The sequence below is a fragment of the Podarcis cretensis genome (assembly GCF_951804945.1).
Source record: "Podarcis cretensis genome assembly, chromosome: 16".
Classification (NCBI taxonomy): domain Eukaryota; kingdom Metazoa; phylum Chordata; class Lepidosauria; order Squamata; family Lacertidae; genus Podarcis; species Podarcis cretensis.
This window is the reverse complement of record NC_137186.1, coordinates 23,033,847-23,050,036: the sequence shown is the minus strand read 5'-3', so window position 1 is coordinate 23,050,036 and position 16,190 is coordinate 23,033,847. Positions and strand designations below refer to the sequence as shown.

At 49.9% G+C, this 16,190-nt stretch overlaps 1 protein-coding gene across 2 annotated transcripts in view; it reads left to right on the top strand.

Moving 5' to 3' along the window:
* Positions 1 to 4,241: 4,241 nt before the first annotated feature.
* The window catches only part of DTX1 (deltex E3 ubiquitin ligase 1), a 53,394-nt gene continuing 41,445 nt past the window's right edge, over positions 4,242 to 16,190 (top strand). Inside the window, exons 1-2 of one of the 2 annotated variants that reach the window (XM_079956760.1) lie at positions 4,242 to 4,366; positions 5,213 to 6,561. In XM_079956760.1, coding sequence (XP_079812886.1) covers positions 6,303 to 6,561 — 259 coding nt within the window. In that variant the 5' untranslated portion in view covers positions 4,242 to 4,366; positions 5,213 to 6,302. Of the gene's footprint in view, positions 4,367 to 4,680; positions 4,774 to 5,212; positions 6,562 to 16,190 lie in introns of those variants that run through there. The other variant, XM_079956761.1, reaches the window with a different exon arrangement.

Here is a 16,190-nt window from a genome sequence, read left to right as displayed (position 1 = left end):
CAGCTGGAGAGGCGGAGCGAGGGGCAAGGCGGCGCCCAGCCCCACCGATCTCAGTCTCCGCCTTGGTCCGCCTGCACGACTGGGACCACGCCCCGATGGCTGCAGCCGCCAGTCTCCCTCCGCAGCCCTCGGTTATATATCCAGCTCAGTTCTGCAGCAGACCCGTTGAAGTTTTTAAGGAAACTCAGTTAATCCAGCTGGAGCCTTCCAGTGGGTCTACTCCGAGGAGTAGAGACAGCCCTCTGCAGAGTGCAACTGCGTCCCATAGGCGTAGCCAGGATTTATGTTAGATGGGGCAGGATACCCCCCCCCCCTCGCCGCCTTGTTCTGTCTAGCAAATTCGGAGTGAAATGTCTCAACAACAGTTGCTTTATGGCCAGGGCACACCGTGGAGATGAGCGCATGGGAGAGACTTTGGAAAGTAGATTTGTAATTTACTGACTTCATGTTATATGTTGTTGTTGTTTAGTCGTTTAGTCGTGCCCGACTCTTCGTGACCCCATGGACCATTGCACGCCAGGCACTCCTGTCTTCCACTGCCTCCCGCAGTTTGGTCAGACTCATGTTTGTAGCTCCGAAAACACTGTCCAACCATCTCGTCCTCTGTCGTCCTCTTCTCCTTGTGCCCTCCATCTTTCCCAACATCAGGATCTTTTCCAGGGAGTCTTCTCTTCTCATGAGGTGGCCAAAGTATTGGAGCCTCAGCTTCAGGATCTGTCCTTCCAGTGAGCACTCAGGGCTGATTTCCTTCAGAATGGAGAGGTTTGATCTTCTTGCAGTCCACGGGACTCTCAAGAGTCTCCTCCAGCACCAGAATTCAAAAGCATCAATTCTTCGGAGATCAGCCTTCTTTATGGTCCAGCTCTCACTTCCATACATCACTACTGGGAAAACCATGGCTTTAACTATACGAACCTTTGTTGGCAAGGTGATGCGTAGCCAGGATTTATGTTAGATGGGGCAGGATACCCCCCTGCCGTCTTGTTCTGTCTAGCAAATTCGGAGTGAAATATCTCAACAACAGTTGCTTTATGGCCAGGGCACACCGTCGAGATGAGCGCATGGGAGAGACTTTGGAAAGTAAATTTGTAATTTACTGACTTCATGTTATAGACCTTGCGAGAAAGCTTTATGAAAATGATGTATAGGTAGTACTTAACCCCGTATAAACTAGCGTTCGTTGGTTAAAAGGCTGCTGATGAATCACCTCTAAATTCTTTAATGGGCTGCCTGCCTCAAACATGTCCCCAAGTTTGGAGCAGGATCACACCTTGCATTGATCCCATGTGACCACCAGAGGGAGCTCTGAAGCCACGATTGTCTCCTTGGCATTCCTAGAAATGGTTAGCTGGAGGCAGAAGCTCTGTATCACTTGCGTAATATTATTATTAATCTGTTACAGGAAAAACATCATTCTGCTTATTGCATTCTGAGAATCCAAAAGAAGTCTCTAGGCACCTCCAGCCTCCTTTTCTGGGTGGATTTCCCTTCTTCCGCTCTGCATCAAATGTTCACTTACTCATCTCTGTTATGTTATACTTTGATAAAGCCCGTTTGCAAATTGACTTCCCTTATGATTTGATTTACTTTTCTAGAAGAGAAAGGAGAAGAGAGCCCTACGTCTGCCTGACCTTGATGTACATCAAGGAAGCTTTAAAGCCAGGATGGGGAATCCGTAACTGCCCGACCACGTTGTTGGACTACAACTCCCATCATCCCTGACTGTTGGTTGTGGATGATGGGTGTTGTAGTCTAACAACATATGGAGGGCCACATAGTAGCCATTCCTTGTTATTGATTGATGGATGGATTGCATTTCTAGTCAATTGTTTCCCAAGGAGCTGAAGGTGGTATACGTGGTTCTCTTCCCATGGGTGTAGCCAGGATTTGGGGGGGGGGGGACAGGACTTGCCCCCCTTGATTATGCCCATGTCTCCACCTGTTTTATCCTCACAATGTCTCTGTGTCGTAGGTTAGGCTGAGAAGCAGTGACTGGCCTGAGGTCACCCACAGACCTTCCTGGATGAGTGAGGATTTGAACTCTGGTCTCCCAGGTTCCAGTCCAACACTTTAACCACTAAGCAACTATTGCCTCTTTGGAACAAAAGAAACAGTTTGCGCATCCTGGTTTTAAAATGAAATGTGCGGAGTGTTTGCAGTTCAGCGTTTTTAATTTAATTAAATCACAATACCATCGTGACCACAGAAACGGTGTTTGCTTCTGATATCCTGATGCTTAAACACATTTATCTGGGAATCAGCAAATTAGGGAAGTTTTTAATGTCTGGTGTTTTATTGTTTTTTTAATATTTTGTTGGAAGCCGCCCAGAGTGGCTGGGGAAACCCAGCCAGATGGGCGGGGAATGAATGAATGAATGAATGAATGATAGCACTGTTTTGTTGCAGGGGCTTTTCATTCGTGGCTCCCCCTCTGTGGAATGCTTTCTGCAGTGACGCCTACCTGGCACCTTCATGTACATCTATTTGGTGATGGGTAAAGTGGGTGGCGCTGTGGGACACGGGTGGTGCTGTGGGTTAAACCACTGAGCCTAGGGCTTGCTGATCAGAAGGTCAGCGGTTTGAATCCCTGCGATGGGCTGAGCTCCCGTTGCTCGGTCTCTGCTCCTGCCAACCTAGCAGTTCGAAAGCACGTCAAAGTGCATGTAGATAAATAGGTACCACTCCGGCGGGAAGGTAAACGGCGTTTCCGTGCGCTGCTCTGGTTTGCCAGAAGCGGCTTAGTCATGCTGGCCACATGACCCGGAAGCTGTACCCAAGCTCCCTCGGCCAATAAAGCGAGATGAGCGCCGTAACCCCAGAGTCGTCCGTGACTGGACCTAATGGTCAGGGGTCCCTTTACCTTTACCTAAAGAGTTACCTCTCTCCACCCCCCACCCAGGCTCTGGATGCCCTTGAGATAATGTCTGCAGTTAATGTGCTGCCCAAACTTCCTGTGACCAGGTGGCGGCGGCTTGATTTTCTTTTGTTGTTTTGTGTGCATGGCACAAATTATTCCCAAACACATATGATTACATTGCAGATGTTTTATACAAATTCTTTAAGTGGTATCATATATTTTTGCTGATGCCTTTAAATGGGTTGGCTTTGGGTAACAAGTGTCTAAGAAGTCTATTATTATTATTATTATTATTATGGCTTTTCTTCAGCCAGAACTCACTGGAACTCAGTTCCAGCCCCTCTCAGGTAGGCAGCATTGCCATTATAAGAGAACAAGGGAGGCATTCTGGCCCCTCTTTCTCTAGAAAAGTACTCTGTCTATAAGATATGTATTTTTAAATCAGAAAGGGTGAACATAGCAACCTCTGTGGACACACCAGGCCAACTGCTGCCGGTGGGCCTGTTTGAACATAGGAACAACAGAGCATCAAAAGCTGCCTTTGACCAAATCAGTTGGCCACCAGGGATAGCTCAGAGGGCAGAGCATCAGACTCTTATCTCAGGGTCCTGGGTAAGGGCAGAAGATTCCTGCATTGCAGGGGCTTGGACTAGATGAACCTCAGGGTCCCTTCCAACCCTACCATTCCATGATCTCAGAGCCTTGTCTACTCTGACTGGCAGCAGCTCTCCAGGGGTCTCTCTCAGTCCTACCTGCAGATGCTGGGGATCAAGCCTGGGAACCTGCTGCATGATGAGCTACTGCCCTGCACTGTGTACTGAATCAGCCCCTTGGTCCATTTAGCTCAGTATTTCCTACACTGACTGGCAGCAGCTCTCCAGGATCCAGACAAGGGCAACATTCCTAGCCCTAGTAAGGAATGAACCTGGGACCTTCTGCATGCAAAACAGATGCTCCACCTACTAAGCTAAGGCCCTTCCCCCAACCATCATTGGATGCTGGGGTCCCAGAACTCTGTGACCCTCCAGTTGCTATTGGACTCCAACTCCCATCAGCAGCAGCCAACAGGGCCGTGAGGCAGGGGTGATGGGAGTTGGAGTCCAGCAGAAGGCAGAGAGCCACGGATACCCCATTCTTGGGGTAGGAGCCTTTAGAAGAAAACCCAAATTCTCCCATTCGACCCCGGAAGCCTCCGGCTCGCTCCCGGGGCTGTTCGTTTAGCGGAGGGCGAGAACGGCAGCGCAAGCGCTCTGTGCATGTCCAGAGGCGCTCTTGACGCTTTTCTTTCACAGGTCCCGGCGCTTGTTTGAAACCTGGCCCGGATCCAGATAAGGTGGGAGGAGGGGAGAGAGGGAGGGAGAAAGAGAGAGAGAGAGACGAGAGGACCGGCTGGCTGCGGTTTCTGGCCGCCTCCGTGGGAGGGGCGAGGGATTCCCCCCCTCCCCTCCCCTCCGCTCGTTCCCACGGCTGCATCCAGCCTGCGCCATCCGGAGCTGGTCGCGGTACTAGGTAGGTGAGGTGGCGGGGTGAGAGACGCGCGCCCACCTGGAGGACAGGTGGCGGGGTGGGGTCTCTGCGGCAGGACGAGGCAGACCCCCCCCCAGCTGCTAGGAGAAAAGCGATCTGCCCACCCCCTTTCTCTCCCCCCCCCCCCGCCTCTAAAAACCTCCTCTTGACACACTCTCTCCAACAAACGAGGCGTTTTTACGCTTGGAACCGGGAGGGGAGGGGTGAATGGAGCTGTGGGGAGAGGGAGAGGGGAGGAGGCGATTTCGCGGTGGTGTGTACAGAAGCTGATTGGGCCCCTCTTGGTCCCCCGCCATCGTTCTCTCACCAGCACCCCCTCCAGCAGCGATCGGCTGCCCCCTCCCCCCCAATTCTCCTTTGTGTCTGGCTCTTAGAATTTCACCAGCCAGGTAAGAAACAGCTGGGAGTCCTTTCTTCTCTTTGTCGCCCCCTCCCCGCCCGCCCGCATCTTGATGCATTTTGGGGTATCTCGCCCCCACCGCCGCCTGTGTGATGTGGGCAGATTAAGCAAGCGGGGGGGGGAGAGAGAGAGAGAACAGGAGATAGCATTCAGAAAGCCTCCCCCAACCACCCAAGATATTTCATTCTACCAGGCAAGACAATGGGCAGGTTTGGTTTCTGGAGGGGGGGAGGGGGGAGGGTGCCAGACTGGCAGATAGACTGGCAGACCCAGCCACCTACTAGACAGATCATAGTGGCAGGAGAGGAGGTGCCACCACTGCTACCCGCTTGCCATAGGAAAGGGGGGGGGTGCGTCGCTGGAGAGAGGAGAGTTTCCTCCTGACGTGAATTCATCATCCTTATTGTGGTTCCTTTTTCCCATTCCAGGCTGGCTCCCTCCAGTCCTTGCATCAGGCAGAGTCGAAGGACCAAACCGAGCTGCGGAAAACAAGGATGACACAGCCTGGGCTGGTGGCGGGGGCGACCCCTGAAAGCCGGTGGGCTCTCCCCTGCCTTCTGCTCTGCTGCTAGCCCTCTGGTCTAAAGCAAGCAGCCTCTTGACCTGGGTCAGCAGCTCTCGCCTGTCACCACCGCAGGCCTCTGATCTCCAAACCCTGTCCTTCTAGCCTGTTGTTGTGGCTGAAAGGGTGAGGACTCTGCCACAGACTGGCCTTAGGTTGGATCTGGCCCCATTCCCTGCAGAAAGCTTTGCCCTCCGAGGCCACAGGATCCTACGCAAAGGGTCAGTCTTCTGTCTCCATTTCTGCAGTGGGGGTCCCTAGAGCTGAACCTTGGAAGACCAGGTCAGACTGTGGGAAGCGTTGAGGAAATCTCAGGGGATGGAAGGGAGCTGGGCCACCTGAAAACAAGACCAGGAAGAGAAAACAGGAGGAGAGTCTGTTGAGAAGTCTTGGAGGCCTTGAAGGAAAAGACTGGAGCTCTTCATTCCCAGAGAAGGAGGTCTTCAGTCACCAGACTGAAGGCACACAAGGTGAATATTAAGATCTTCAGTACCCCTGACTGTAGGCGAAGCTCAGAGGCCTTCGCTCCGCTGGACCGAAAGCACACAGAAAATTCACAGGCTTCCCCAATAATTTGGGAGATGTGCATTCATTGATAGCAGCCTCTATCACCACCCTCAGTGGTGGCCTGAACATCTCAGCTGGTCTGCTGTTGTTGCTATTTGGGGTGATTGCTCCTCATCGCCACATAGTCAGACGGGCCGCAAAAACCAATAGTTTTCCGACAAGACTGGCTTGCCCTGAAGAAAAGGTCATAAGCTCTCATCCTGCAAGGACTGTGTCTCTTGCTCTGCGTTCCTCAAGCCCCAGGTGACCTGGCTGTGGTAGGAGATGCAGCCTTCAGAACTGAGGATCACACTCTGAGCCCCGCAGGCGCTCCCAAACCAATGAGGGGGAGGGCACCCGGCTGGTGACCCCCGCCTGCCTCCCATGCCAGGCCGGCAGGGTCAGGCACCATGGCGCAACCTGGCACAGGGACCCTGGTCTTGGCGAATGGTTGGGGCTTCCCTCCCAATAATGTGGCCCGCGTCGTGGTTTGGGAGTGGCTGAACGAGCATGGGCGCTGGCGGCCCTACACGGCGGCCGTGTGCCACCACATCGAGAACGTCCTGAAGGAAGATGCCCGGGGGAGCGTCGTCTTGGGGCAGGTGGATGCCCAGCTGTCTCCGTACATTATCGACCTGCAGTCGATGCACCAGTTCCGTCAGGACACAGGTAAGGCATAAAGTCACGCTGCTTTGTCCCCTTCGAGTAGGAGGGAACGTCATATGATGACTTGGGGGGGGGGGGCTGAGGCTGTCCTGGGTCTGCACTGGGTAGAAACAAGTGGCAACGCTTTTAATCATAGAACTGTTGAGTCGGAAGGGGACCCTCAAGGATCATCCAGTCCAACCCCCTTGGATGGCCAGCCAAGCTGTGTTTGAAAACCTCCAACAACAGAGGACAGTCCGCAACCTTCTGAGGTAGTCAGTTTCACCACTGAGCAGCTCCTCCCTTCAGAAAGTTCCCTCTAATGTTTAGTCGGAATCTCCTTTCTTATCATTTGAATCTGGTGGTTCTGGTCTGGAGCACCATCCTCCACGTGACAAGCCCTTGAGATATTTGGAGATAGCTATCATATGTCCTCTCAGTCTCCTCTTCTCCAGGCTGAACACACTTAAGGCCCTCAAACTATTCCTTGTAAGGCTTGGTTTCCAGACCCTTGATTATCTTAGTTGCCCCCCCCCCCCCCCCGCTCCACGTTCCAGCTTGTCAATATCCTCCTTAAATTGTGGCGCCCAGAAATGGACACAGGATTCCAGGTAGGAGATGAGCAAGACAGAATAGAATGTACTCTGACTTCCCTTGAACTGAACACTATACTGCTGTTGATCTGCTGTTGATGCCGCCTAGAGATGAAAAAGCTTTTTTTTTTTTTTTTTTTGCTGCTGCTGCATCACACTGTTGACTCTGGGTTGAGCACTTTCTATCGCAAGTGGAATCTATAAATATCTGCCAATTGCATAGAAAAGCAGCACATTGGGGACAGGTCTATGCTGTACCCCTATTCCCTGACATGCTAGATTTCTACATGCATGGAGGTGTATCCCCACACGTTTGGAAACATTCAAACGTTTGTGCTTCCCTCTGCAATCTGGAAGCGATACAGTCTGACTCAAGCTTCTGTTTCTTGAGTCTACTGATTTTATAAGTTGGCCCAGAGGTTCAAAGGTGGAAGCTGCTCTGGAAACAACTTAGGCTGCCAATATCACCAAGAATGATGTGTATGTGTGTAGGATTTCAGGCTTCTTGGATTTGCTTTGGGCTGTTTTTTTTTACTAGAACACCCCCCAAATCTATCTATCTATCTATCTATCTATCTATCTATCTATCTACCATTCAGAGTGAAGTGCAAAAGGCAGACACATGCCTCTGGGCAGCTTCCAACCTATATAAAAACACAGCACATTAAAAAAAACTTCCCTATACAGGGCTGCCTTCAGATGTCTTCTAAAACACTTCTAGTCACTTATCTCCTTGGCTTGGGGGTCTCCTAACTCTGTACCTTGCAACATTTCTCCTGTGAAAATAGGGATGTGCTTAGGAAAAGCAGGACATTCCAGGATCAAATCAGAAACCGGGAGGGCCTCTGTCCCTGAAAAATAGAAACACTTGGAGGGTCTGCCTGAGATGGTTAGGATGAAAATGCAGAGGAAGGTGCCTCTGGTCACATTCTTGGCCTGAGGGATTTGTTGTCGGGACTAGCGATGAGCTGAGCCCAGAGTCCTTTCTACATTTCAGCCGCCTCTTTTGGGCAAGGGAAAGTTGTTGTCGTATTGCTGCCATTGAACTGTGGGGAGTCAGAAACCCGCTCTCTCAAAGGGCTGTGTTGGCTACCAGCTTGGATGGCTTTAAAAAAGGACTGGGCAAACTCTAGAAGGGGGCTCTGCACAGCCGCTAGCCACAATGACTCTGCTGCCACTGTCAGGTGCGGTGAATGCCGGACAAGTGGGGAGCGTTGTTCTTATGCTCAAATCCTGCTTGCATCTGGTTGGCCACTGTGAGAACGGGGTGCTGGACAAGATGGGGCCATGCTCAGATCCAGAGGGCCTCTTCTGAGGTCCGTTATGATCTGCAAATATATCCTGATTTACTTTCTCTTCACCCCTCTTTGCCACACAGGAGTTGATTTGAAGTGGGCTTCATGTTTTCAAAACACAGCTCTCTAATCTTTTTCTAAGCACCTCAGACGTTTCTGGGTGGGCAATGAACTCAGGGGAAATTGAACTGGAGTGAGTGGCAGTGATCTGGCTACTGGATAGGATATTAATTTGGGGGAATAAATTATTTTGAGATTACTAGGAGGGTCATGGCTGAGGAAAGCTGAAGAGCAGCGGGATTTATTTGGAGCAGGTTCCATCAGGAAATTCACTGGGGGTAAATAAATTGCAAAGGAGCTGATCTAAGATGGCTGGCAAACTAATTGAAGATTTTATCTGGGGCAGTTTGGACGGCTTGCCTTTGGTGACATTTAACATTCTACATTTGCATAGATATGCATTAGCATATGCAAACTTTGTGGCTTGCACTGTTGGTGTGTAGCTCCAGAGTCTTCTTTTCAGTGCCAGGGCCAGAGAGGGCGAGTTATTGGGCAGAGTATTAAAATGCAAGTAAATGAAATAAATAAAAGGCAGGAGTGCCTCTGGGGAAATGCAGAGTGCTTTTTGGCTTACTGCTTAAGATGTGCCCTGAGTCTCCATGTGTCTGATATGAGCTCTAAGGGTGAAGAGCAAGGGTGGGAAATATTTTCCAGCCCGAGGGCTGCATTCCTTGCTGGGCAACCTTCTGGGGGCCACCTGGTGGGTGGAGCCAGAGGCAAAAGTGGGTGGGGCAATGGATCTAAATGCTACTTTTGTACAGTAGGCTAATTTCTGCACACATCTCTGCCCACCCTTTATCCAGCCGACCAAGAGGCCTGGTCAGAGTTCAAGGACACATTCCAGCCAGGCAGAAACACTTGAGGAGGATGTGAAGCAGGGCTGGTGAGGGGCGTGGCCTGGGAGAAGGGGCGTGGCCTGGGGAGAGTGCGAAGGGCCTGATAGAGAGAGCCACCTTTGGTCCCTGGACGTGAGGATACTCATTCATGGTGCAGAGGCAAAAACAGAGAAACCAATTTCATCCAGAGTCGAGCTCCAGCATATGCATATTCAGTAATGCTTCTGAATACCAGTTGCTGGAAATCTCAGAGGAGGGGAGAGGGCTCTTGTGCTTGGATCCTGCTTGCAGGTTTCCCACAGGATTCTGGTTGGCCACTGTGAGAAAAGGAAGCTGGACTAGATGGGCCACTGGCCTCACCCAGCAGGGCGCTTTGTATGTTCTTCTGCACCACTGAGCCAGCGTTCGAAATTCACCAGGAGCATTTTGCACCTCGCTATTGGCCACTTGCGACCAGGCGAAGATGACTGGGTGCCAGGAAGGCGCCTGACCTCTCCACTCTTTCGAGGTGCATGCCTGGGGGTCCTTGAATCTTGACTCTTTCCACACGCAAGCAACACATCCTGTAGCGAATTATATCATTATAGTCTATCTGCACAGTCAGAATAAATTTCAGGAACCAGAAGGTTGTGTTGAAAGAAATAGGTTTTCCGAGCCATCCAGGCCCAAAATGGCAACTAAGCATTCAGTTTTGGCGACTGCAACCCCAGTTTAAGGAGCCATTTGGCACCCAGCTTATATATCTGAGTTTCTATCACTGTGCTGAGCCTGTGCTTCTGTTTTTAGAGTGTAGTACTAGGAGGAGAAGGGACGCGGGTGGCGCTGTGGGTTAAACCACAGAGCTTAGGACTTGCCGATCAGAAGGTCGGCGGTTCAACTCCCCGTGACGGGGTGATCTCCCGTTGCTTGGTCCCTGCTCCTGCCAACCTAGCAGTTCGAAAGCACCTCAAAGTGCACGTAGATAAATAGGTACCGCTGTGGCAGGAAGGTAAACGGCGTTTCTGTGTGCTGCTCTGGTTTGCCAGAAGCGGCTTAGTCATGCTGGCCACATGACCTGGAAGCTGTACGCCGGCTCCCTTGGCCAATAAAGCAAGATGAGCGCCGCAACCCCAGAGTCGGCCATGACTGGACCTAATGGTCAGGGGTCCCCTTACCCTTTACCTTTACCTTTACTAGGAGGTAAAGGTAAAGGTAAAGGTACCCCTGCCCGTACGGGCCAGTCTTGACAGACTCTGGGGTTGTGCGCCCATCTCACTTAAGAGGCCAGGGGCCAGCGCTGTCCGGAGACACTTCCGGGTCACGTGGCCAGCGTGACATCGCTGCTCTGGCCAGAGCCAGAGCCAGAGCCGCACACGGAAACGCCATTTACCTTCCCGCTGGTAAGCGGTCCCTATTTATCTACTTGTACCCGGAGGTGCTTTCGAACTGCTAGGTTGGCAGGCGCTGGGACCGAGCAGCGGGAGCGCACCCCGCCGCAGGGATTCGAACCGCCGACCTTTCGATCGGCAAGTCCTAGGCGCTGAGGCTTTAACCCACAGCGAGCAACCCAAATCTTTCATTCAGCCAGAAGCTCCCTGGGAGATCTTGGGCAAGTCTCTCCCTCTCTCTGCCTGACCTACCTCTCAGGCTTGTTGTGAGAATAATTGTTGGTGGGAGAAAACCGTAGCTCTTGCCTTTTGCTCCCTGGAGGAAGAGTTGGGCAAAAATGATACAAATAAAAGGCCTCGTGATCTGGCGTTTGTTCACCACTCCCTTCCCCCTCCTCCCCACACAGAGTTGAGCCAAATCAACAGAGGCGTTTGTTTTCCTTTTGCAACCCAGGTGCTGCAGAGATCCAGAGGGACCTGGGTGTGTCATCTCCTGAGCCTCCAGTGAAGGCCTTTTGATTCCTTAGCCTAGAGACAGCCGGCTTGTTTTTTTTTCTTTAAAGAGAATGGGAGGCAGTGCAATAAGGAAATCCGCTTGTTGATAAGGACCTGCCAAGCCAGTCGCCCCCATTCCTGTACTTAGGCCTCGACGGATTATATTCTGAAGCCACACAAAACAGTTGCCTTGCTGCCGCTCAGCAGGGTTAGGCTGGATGGGAGTCCAACTGGGACCCCTTTATACGAGTTCAGCTTTGAGGCTGATGGTGGTTGGACAGTGAGACATGGGAGTCATGGGTTTCAAAAAAACTGCTCCCTTTCCCTTATGGGGTATTCCAGAACCTGCATAGAGTCCTTGAGGGTTCCCTATTGCTAGGAGGAAACAACAGAGGCCAACCAGAGTACAGTGAAGGGGGAGAAGTATTTGATCCCCTGCTAAATTTGCCTGGTGGCCACCTACAAGAAACATCTGACCTCTGTAACTGCCAACAAGGGTTTTGCCACCAAGTACTAAGTCACCTTTTGCAAAGGGATCAAATACTTATTTCACTCATTATAATGCACATCAGTCTCCGACTTTTGTCTTCTGGGTTTCTGGAGGTTTTCCTGTTGTTATTCTGTCTCTCACAGCTACAATAAACCTACCATTAAAATTATGGACTGGTCATTTCTTCGTCAGAGGGCAAATGGGCAAATTTAGCAGGGGATCAAATACTCCCCTCCCCAGTGAATATTGAGAAGCAAAGCGGCTAGTAAGCCTGATCTTTATTGAACTGTTGCAACTGGGTCCCCACTCCCCACATGCAGGAGGGAGGAGAACCCTGAGCAATGGCACACAAGCCCTTATATAGACTTTTGAAATTGCTCACCCTGTAGCCCAAGACTACCACTCCCAAAACATCATACATACATCACAGAAGGAGGCGGTCTACAGCAGAAATCCTGTCTGCCAGGATACCTGATGATGGTCACTGATTGCATTACCTGAGCAGCCTGGCCATTCTGTTGTGATGGTTAATATTTTAGTTCCTGAGCCCAGGTCACAGGCTCACCCTATTCCTATGCAAATATGCTCTTAAGACAGGATTTGCAAGCAAAAAGACAATGGGAAGGCTTTCCCCATTTGCCTCCCTTACTGCAGAGGAACATTTGAGGTCATTGGGAGAGTCAAAATGGCTTCAGGATTGCTCTCCTGTGCTATTTCAGACACATGGTTTATACAGTTAGATATGTGTGCATTTATGAATATTCTATATTTGAGACCTTAAAAGTCTTATAACAGGTTCAAATCCACTCTCAGCCAGGAAACTCACTGCGGGACTTTGGGCCAGTCATTTCATAGAATCATAGAACTGTAGAGTGGGAAATAGGGCTGCCATACACCCAAATTTCCCTGGACATTACCGGGATTTCAAAGGCGGAATTGACGCTTTGTCCTGGATCTTGGACAAGTCAATGAAAAAGTGTGGGGTTTTTTTTTTTTGGCATTTCTGTAACAGCTTTTGGGGTCTTCCTAAAAAAAAGTTCAACAACTTTTGGGGTGTCCTGGTTTTTCACTTATTGAAATATGGCAACCCTGGTGGTTAGGGCCCTCCAAGGGTCATCCAGTCCAACCCCCTGCAATGCAAGAATCAGCTAAAGGAGCCCTGATGGGTGGCCATCTACCCTCTGTTTAAAAGCCTCCAACGAAGGAGAGGCCACCACTTTCCAAGGGAATCCATTCAAACCGCTCTCAATGTTACTTAATGTTTAGTCGGAATTGCCTTCCTTGTAATCTGAATCCATAGGTTCAAAGTCCTGCGCTCTGGAGGAGCAGAAAACAAGTTTGCTCCATCTTCCGTGGGACAGCCCTTCTTATCAGCCTAAGCTACCTCTCAGGGTTGTTGTTAGGGGCAATTGAACCTGTTTCATCTTTCCCATGTTAAGTTCAGTTGTCCACATTTTCACATCCATTTGCAGTTGTTGTGGTTGTTTCAAAAGCCCCCATGAAAATTCACCAGCATTTTAGCATTGTCCCGTGCCCCCCCCCTTTATTACTCCTGAATCTTCCACATTCAGCATCCTTTTACCTCCACAAGTTCTAGGGCTATTACAGAGGGAGAAAAACAGACCCTCCAAGTGTCCCTATTTTCCAAAGACACCCCAAATCTACAGAAGCTGTCTCAGTTTTTGATTTGATCCCAGTAGGTCCTGCTTTTCCTTAGGATGTTCCTATTTTCATTGGATAAATGTTGGAGGGTATGGAGTTATGCAACCCCCAAGCCAGGGAGATAAGTAACCATACAACCTTTAGAAGACATCTGAAGGCAGCCCTAGATAGTTTTATGGTGTTTTTATATGTGTTGGAGGCCGCCAGAGTGTAAGTATTATCATTATTATGGAATAGGACGTCCCCACTTTCATAGGAGAAACGTTGGAGGGTATGCAAATTCTGCAACAGTCGAAGTTTCCAAACTGTCCTGGGAGGCAGCCCCGCATATAACGCGTTGCAGTAATCTATCCTCAAGGTTACCAGAACATAGAGGGCAGAAGTTAGGCTATCCCTGTCCAAATAGGGGCACAGCTGGGCCACCAGCTGAAGATGGTGGAAGGCACTCTTGTGCCATCAAGGCCACTTAAGCCTCGAGGGACTGCAATGGACCCAGGAGTTTTCCCCAAGCTACATACCCACTCCTTCAAAAGGAGTGTAACCACATCAGAAGCAGGCAACTTCCCATCCATAAGGCAGCTTCCCTATGTTCTTATCAGGTTACTCCACACCCAGAACATAAGAAGAGCCTGCTGGATCAGGCCAATGGCCTGTCTAGTCCAGTATTCCATTCTTACAGCAACTACTGAGAAGCCAGCAGGACCTGGGTGCAAGAGCTCTCTCCCGTCCTGTGGCTTCCAGCAACTGGAATTCCTTTTTTTAAAAAAAAGTTTTTTATTGATACAACAAGAAAAAAGAAAAAAGAAACAAATCATAGAATCATAGAGTTGGAAGAGACCACAAGGGCCATCGAGTCCAACCCCCTGCCAAGCAGGAAACACCATCAGAGCACTCCTGACATATGGTTGTCAAGCCTCTGCTTAAAGACCTCCAAAGAAGGAGACTCCACCACACTCCTTGGCAGCAAATTCCACTGTCGAACAGCTCTTACTGTCAGGAAGTTCTTCCTAATGTTTAGGTGGAATCTTCTTTCTTGTAGTTTGGATCCATTGCTCCATGTCCGCTTCTCTGGAGCAGCAGAAAACAACCTTTCTCCCTCCTCTATGTGACATCCTTTTATATATTTGAACATGGCTATCATATCACCCCTTAACCTCCTCTTCTCCAGGCTAAACATGCCCAGCTCCCTTAGCCGTTCCTCATAAGGCATCGTTTCCAGGCCTTTGACCATTTTGGTTGCCCTCCTCTGGACACGTTCCAGTTTGTCAGTGTCCTTCTTGAACTGTGGTGCCCAGAACTGGACACAGTACTCCAGGTGAGGTCTGACCAGAGCAGAATACAGTGGCACTATTACTTCCCTTGATCTAGATGCTACCAAATACCAAATTACACACAAGAACACATAGACACATAATTTTCTTAGCAAACATTAAAACATCTATTGGTCTTAAAGCTAAAGACCCAACTTCCCGTCTATTCCATATTTCAAATTCATATTACTTATTGCCAGAACACAGTTTTATCATGATTAAACTTATTCTTAGTAAATCTAATTTCTTATATCTACCTTGCAACCATTACTGAAGTTCCTCGAATGCTGCAACAGAATTTAAACTACTGTATTTATTTTTCAGATATTCTTTAAAAACCTCCCATTTTGAAACAAATTCCTGTTTTGATTTATTCTTTATTTTTTCTGATAAACCGTCTAATTCTGCATATTCTGTCAGCTTTTGGATACAATCTTGTATAGAGGGGATTTCATTACTCTTCCACTTTGCAGCGATCAAAACTCTAACCAGCAACTGGAATTCCAAAGCATTTTGGACTCCAACTGTAGAGGCAGAGCATAGCCATTGTGGCTAGTAGCCAAAAACAGCCCTCTCCTCCGTTATTTTCCCCAGTCTCTTTTAAAGCCCTCTATCTAGGCAGCTGCCTCCTGCAGCAGTTTAACGATGCATTGCATGAAGAGCTCCTTTCTTTTCTCTGTCCTGAATCTTCTCACATTCCACTTCGCTGGATGGGTTCTGAGAGAGGGAGGAAAACTTTTCTCTGTCTACTTTCTTCACGCTACGCATCATTTTAAACATGAACGGAGGGCAAGATTCCTTGGCAGACCACTCGCCCGTTATCACTAATCGATAAGTTGGGTGCGCTCCAGGGCGAAGTGTCAGTTCAGGTGGCAGAATGGAGAGGCCTAGCAGGTTTGGCCAGGAAGCCCCTGAAAGGAAGCATCTGCGTCAGCCTTACTCAGGAGTTTGTCGTCGTCCCCCTGCATGTATTTCCTCACATGGGTGGAGGGAAGATTAAGGATGAGGTTGTCAGCAATGCCCCTTTGTCATATACTTAACAGCCTGGCCCTGCTGCCCTCCATGCCTTGGGGCTTCATGTCTGCAGGCGGGGAGCTGTCTTAGTTTGTGGGCATAATTTAGTACCCTGGTACTCCTCTAGACTAGAGGGACGCTGGTGGTGCTGTGGGTTAAACCATAGAGCCTAGGACTTGCCAATCATAAGGTCGGCGGTTCGAATCCCCGCAACAGGGTGAGCTCCCGTTGCTCGGTTCCCTGCTCCTGCCAACCTAGCAGTTCGAAAGCACGTCAAAGTGCAAGTAGATAAATAGGTACCGCTCCGGCGGGAAGGTAAACAGTTTCCGTGCACTGCTCTGGTTCGCCAGAAGCGGCTTAGTCATGCTGGCCGGAAGCTGTATGCGGGCTCCCTCGGCCAATAAAGCGAGATGAGCGCCGCAACCCCAGAGTCAGTCACGACTGGACCTAATGGTCAGGAGTCCCTTTACCTTTACTCCTCTCTAGACTATGGTTTGGGGGAAAGCCTACCTCACAGGGTTGTTGTGAGGA